Raw genomic sequence first — 5,076 nt, forward strand, 5'->3', positions numbered from 1 at the left:
TGATATATTTAATTGATTAAATCTGAGTACAATTAAATACGGTAAATCCAGGAATTCTTTTTGCTGCAGTCAATGTCCTTAAGAATCTTACAGTACAATCCTATATGTGTATTCAAAAGTAAGAACCATTGAGTTGTAGGATTGCAGCTTTAACTTCCATTTTCCAACATTAAAGCTAATGTCTCCATTCTAAAAAAACCCATTACCCCACATTTTCAATACATATTGCATCAGTCACAAATCCCAGATTAAGCATTTTATTTCATTTAAATTACAAAACATTTCTAGTGAGCATGGCTGAGATTATGGCAGCGTTCAGACATCATGCTAACCCACTGTGGGTTGCATTTGGGAGCGACACACATGGGGTTAGCATGTCAAGTGGCAGGTGTGTTCCCTGCTCATGGTTGGTAAAGTGCCCACCCTGGGAACCCACACTGGCTGCTCCATTGGTAAATCCCAGCAGCCCCAGAGATAGCTGCCTAGAGCAGTCGGAACTTCATGTGACATTCTAGCACATGTGGCTGAACTCTATAGAAATGGCTGGAGCAGCCAGTGTGACCCATTTCCTGCTGCATTAGCCACTGGGATACTCAGGTGCCATGGGAGAATGACAAGGGAACCACAGAGTGGGGAGGGGTAAGGGAACCATGCTGCACAGCATGGTTTTCCTACCCTCTCCCTGCTACATGGTTCTGCTACTCCTGTTGCCCAATTGTGTAAGGCTTATGTCTTTTCTGAAAAAGATGGCACGTGAAACATTATCCTGACTTCCCTATGATCAAGAATGTCTTGGAGAATATCAGGACGTAGAGCTCCATCATTGATTTCAGGTCCTTTTTTGCTTTCATGATCTACAGATCCCCAGGAACTAACAATTAAAAGTAGTAACCTACCCTATCAGTCTGTCGGCAGTATCCAACTGTGTCATTCTGCCAGCTCTTGAGGAAACTGCGTTCCACACTGTCTGCAAGAAGAGAGCCCAGTAGCACTGATCAGACATAACTGGAAAGTACCACAAGGAGGAGACAGTAGCAGAATGTAATCCTCCTCCCTGCAACTGTTTTGTTGTTGATTCTGCTTTCTAGTTGGATTAGTACCAATGCAGGATCAGTGCAGTCTTTAAGTGGCTTATGAGTGGTTTCAGGCGTGTTGGATCAGCACACCTGCCATTCAACCCCTCTTCTCCATCTAAAAGTTCAGTAACACTGCTTAGATGCAGTTTCCCTCAACTTGGCACCTTTGAGATACTTTGGACTGTGACCCCCATCAGCTCCAGACAGTAGGGGCAGTGATCAGGGATGATGGGCACTGTAGTCCAAAAATCTAGAGGGCACTGGGTTGGGGAATGCTTGGTTAGCATAATAAAATCACTTTGGAAATGCAAAGTACAGTGTATTGAATTAGTTCTCACTTCTGATTCAGGGTGGCCGCCATTCTCCTTTTCCTTTTACATAGATTCTCCAGGTGGTTCATTCAATAGGCTGGCATTTTACTGATCTGATCAATAACCGTGTCTTTCACCATGCCCTGACAAAAATGTCTGTTTCTTCATTGCCTGTCACATGTTTCTTTTGATCTCCTAGATGTTTCAACATGACATGGAAAGTTGGGTGTGTTCTTTGAATGGATTTCTTACCGCTGAGGCAAACACTAAGGACCTTGCTAGACCTACCTCAGAATCCGTGTGGGAGGAGCAGCCAGCCCGCGCTAGAAGTCGCTTCTTTCCACACATCAGACGTGATGGGGAAAGTCCTGTCGCGTCCTCCATATTTTAAAAAAAGTTAAAGGGGCCATGTGCGTAGGAGCGCACCAACGAAAAGGTAAGTCTTTTTAAAATAAATTAAGGGGTTCCCTGCTACCCCTGCCCCTGATTTCCCCCCACAATGTCTGATGCCCCCCCCACTCACTCACCTGCTCACCCATCCGCTCGCCCCCCTCGCTCGGCCCCTCGCTCACTCGTCCGCTCACCCCCCCACTCCATCACCACCCCGGCTGTGATCCAACTTATACTCGCGAATAAGCTGCGTAGCCGGGAAAAGCCACGGAACCAGCTAGACTTTCTACACCCCGGGGCTGAGCCCGGGGCTGCGGAACAACCGGGCCACAAGTGGATCCAGTTATCCTGGGTCAAGGGAGGGTTTAGCCCGGCCTGACCCCAGGATCCCCTGTGCGTCATCTGCACGCACAGGGGTGAGCCCGGGTTTCAGCCCGGGCTAAACCCTCATCTAGCAACACACTAAGTCTACTAGATGACACTGCTTCTAGAACAGACTTGAGGCTATTTTCCTCCTGACAAAATCTATGATTCCATAACCATGTTTTTCAAAAGTACTGCAAGTCTATCTAGATTTACTAGCCACCCAAAATCATTTGCTTCTTTACTTTTTCCTCAGAAGCAGTGACTTTTTAAAAAATTATTATCTATATGACATTTCAGTGTGGTTTCTTCCTACCCATTCTATCAATTTGAGGCTCCTGGGTATCAATGAACAAAGACTTTAGTGCCTATTGTTTTCCTCAGGGCATCTTTCACATCTTTGTTCCTCAGGCTGTAAATTAGGGGGTTCAGTACAGGGACAAAAATTGTGTAGAAGACAGAGATGTATTTGTCGGAAGTGGGGGAGTACCAGGAACTAGGGCGGGAGTAGATGAAGAGGAGAGTTCCCTCATAGATGATGACCGAAGTCAAGTGAGAGGCACAGGTGGAGAACGTCTTGCTCCTTGCTGCAGCAGAACGCATCTTCAGGACAGAGATGACAATGAGGACGTACGAGATGATGATGATGATTGAGGACATGATTTCCACTGAGCTACCGTAAGTGTAGAGCAGGAGCTCATTAAGGGAAGTGTCTGAGCATGAGAGCTTGAGGAGCAGCGGAAGGTCACAGAAGAAGTGATTGATGACATTTGGGCCACAGAAGGACAGCCTGAAGGCAAAGCATGTGTGGACGAGAGCACTCAATGTACCGCCAAGGTAAGAGAGTGCAACCAGCCGGATACAGACCCTTGGGGACATGACAGCAGTATAAAGCAGTGGGTTGCAGATGGCTACATAACGGTCGTACGCCATTGTGGCAAGGATGAAAGACTCTGTATCAGCAAAGGTGCAGAAGAAGTAAAACTGCAGCCCACAGCCAGCATAGGAAATACTCTTTTTTTCTGCCAAGAAATTGGCCAGCATCTTTGGGACGATCACAGAGCAATAGCAGAGATCCACCAATGACAAATTGCTGAGGAAGAAGTACATTGGGGTGCGGAGCTGGGGGCTGGTTCGAATCAGAACCATCAGCCCAATGTTCCCCAGCAGAACCATGCTGTAGAGTATCAGAAAGATCACAAAGAAGACAACTTGGATTGCTGGGCTGCTGGCAAACCCCAAGAGGACAAACTGGGTCACTGTGGTTTCATTGTCTTCTGGCATCTCTTCCCAATATATTATTTACTGGAGGGAGACAGAACCTGGATAGTAGAGTTTAGTGGGCTTTGGGAAAAGAGAACAGGAACAGGAACAGGCCGTTTCATAAAGAAGGCACAGAAAAATGGATCAGCAGCTATGACAGTGAAGCATGGGTGGTACAAATCCGAAGATGCAGTGCAGTAAACCTAGAAACAAGCACGTCTAGAAAGCCCTGTGAACCAATGCTCAGCTGGTATAAATCAGCCACTGAAGTCTTATCTACCAACCTGTATCAGGAAATGATATGGGCTATTATTCCTAGACTTTTTCTTTTTGGTCCTTTGTTTTAAATTTAACAACTTTAATTTTCTTTTTCATTTTTTTTACTGTTTTGTTTCTATGTATTTTGTATTTGGGTTTTTAGATTGTTGGATGTTTTATTATGTTCTTAATGGTTTTAATTTTTGTGAACTGCCCAGAGAGCTTCGGCTATTGGGTGGCATAAAAATGTAATAAATAAATAAATAAATAAATAAATAAAAAACTTTGTAGGTGAAAGTTGCTAGGACAACGTTGAAAGCGCTCATGGGTTCCTTCACTTTTCTCCACCTCAGTGAATTCTTTTCGTTGACGTTCTAAGTGGAACAGCTAAATATTTTCACGTGCAAATAGTTCTCTTCCTCCAACCTTTATTTCCTCTCTTCTAATTGAAATAAAAATGGATTAAAGTAATACACATTAAAAGGGACATTTAAAGCAGTGCTTGCAACATATTGTGATTTTTTTTTTAAAAAAAAGCCACAACAACAGAACAAAAGAAGTTCATGGAGATCCCTTCAGTAGAATTAGGTAACATGGTGCTCTCCAGATATAAGAACATAAGGAGATAGGAAGAGCTGTGCTGGATCAGACCGAGGGTCCATCTAGTCCAGCTTTCTGTGCACACAGTGGCCCACCAGCTGTTGACCATGAACTCAAAAGAAGGACATGAGTGCAACAGCACCCCCTCCCCATGTTCCCCAGTAATGGGTGTATATGATATACACCTCTGATACTGGAGGTACTGGACATTTTGGACTACAACTCCCATAAATTCTAGCCAGCATAGCCAATGATCAAAGACCTTGGGACCACGGCTTGGGACCACAATACCTGACGGAACGCCTCTCCCGACGTGAATATACCCGGTCACTACGCTCAACATCTAAGGTCCTCCTCCGGGTGCCTACTCCGAGAGAGGCTCGGAGTGTGGCAATGAGGGATAGGGCCTTTTCGGTGGTGGCCCCCAGACTATGGAATGATCTCCCTGACGAGGCTCGCCTGGCACCAACGCTGCTATCTTTCCGGCGCCTGATTAAGACTTTTCTCTTTGCCCAGGCATATGGCAGCACATCTTAATCACCCACATGTTTAGTTTTTTTAACAGTTTTCAATGCTTTATGTGTGTATGTTCTGTGTTTTAGAATTTTAAATTTTGTATACTTGTTTTTATCTCAATTTTAGAATTTCAGTAAACTGCCCAGAGAGCCCTGGCTATGGGAGCGGTATATAAGTGTAATATATATATATATATATATATATATATATATATATATATATATATATTATGGGAGTTGCAATTTAAAATATCTGGAGGGCACCAGGTTGCCTATCTCTGCCTTAGAGTGTGCATAGGT

At 44.5% G+C, this 5,076-nt stretch overlaps 1 protein-coding gene across 1 annotated transcript; it reads right to left on the minus strand.

Annotated features, from left to right (window-relative positions):
* Window positions 1-2,485: 2,485 nt before the first annotated feature.
* Window positions 2,486-3,445, minus strand: LOC134393630 (olfactory receptor 5I1-like). The gene has a single exon (XM_063118690.1). It carries the CDS (start codon window positions 3,422-3,424, stop codon window positions 2,486-2,488), a length of 939 nt encoding a protein of 312 aa, XP_062974760.1. The 5' UTR covers window positions 3,425-3,445.
* Between the last annotated feature and the right edge of the window lie 1,631 nt (window positions 3,446-5,076).

Source organism: Elgaria multicarinata, chromosome 2 (genome assembly GCF_023053635.1).
Source record: "Elgaria multicarinata webbii isolate HBS135686 ecotype San Diego chromosome 2, rElgMul1.1.pri, whole genome shotgun sequence".
Taxonomy (NCBI): domain Eukaryota; kingdom Metazoa; phylum Chordata; class Lepidosauria; order Squamata; family Anguidae; genus Elgaria; species Elgaria multicarinata.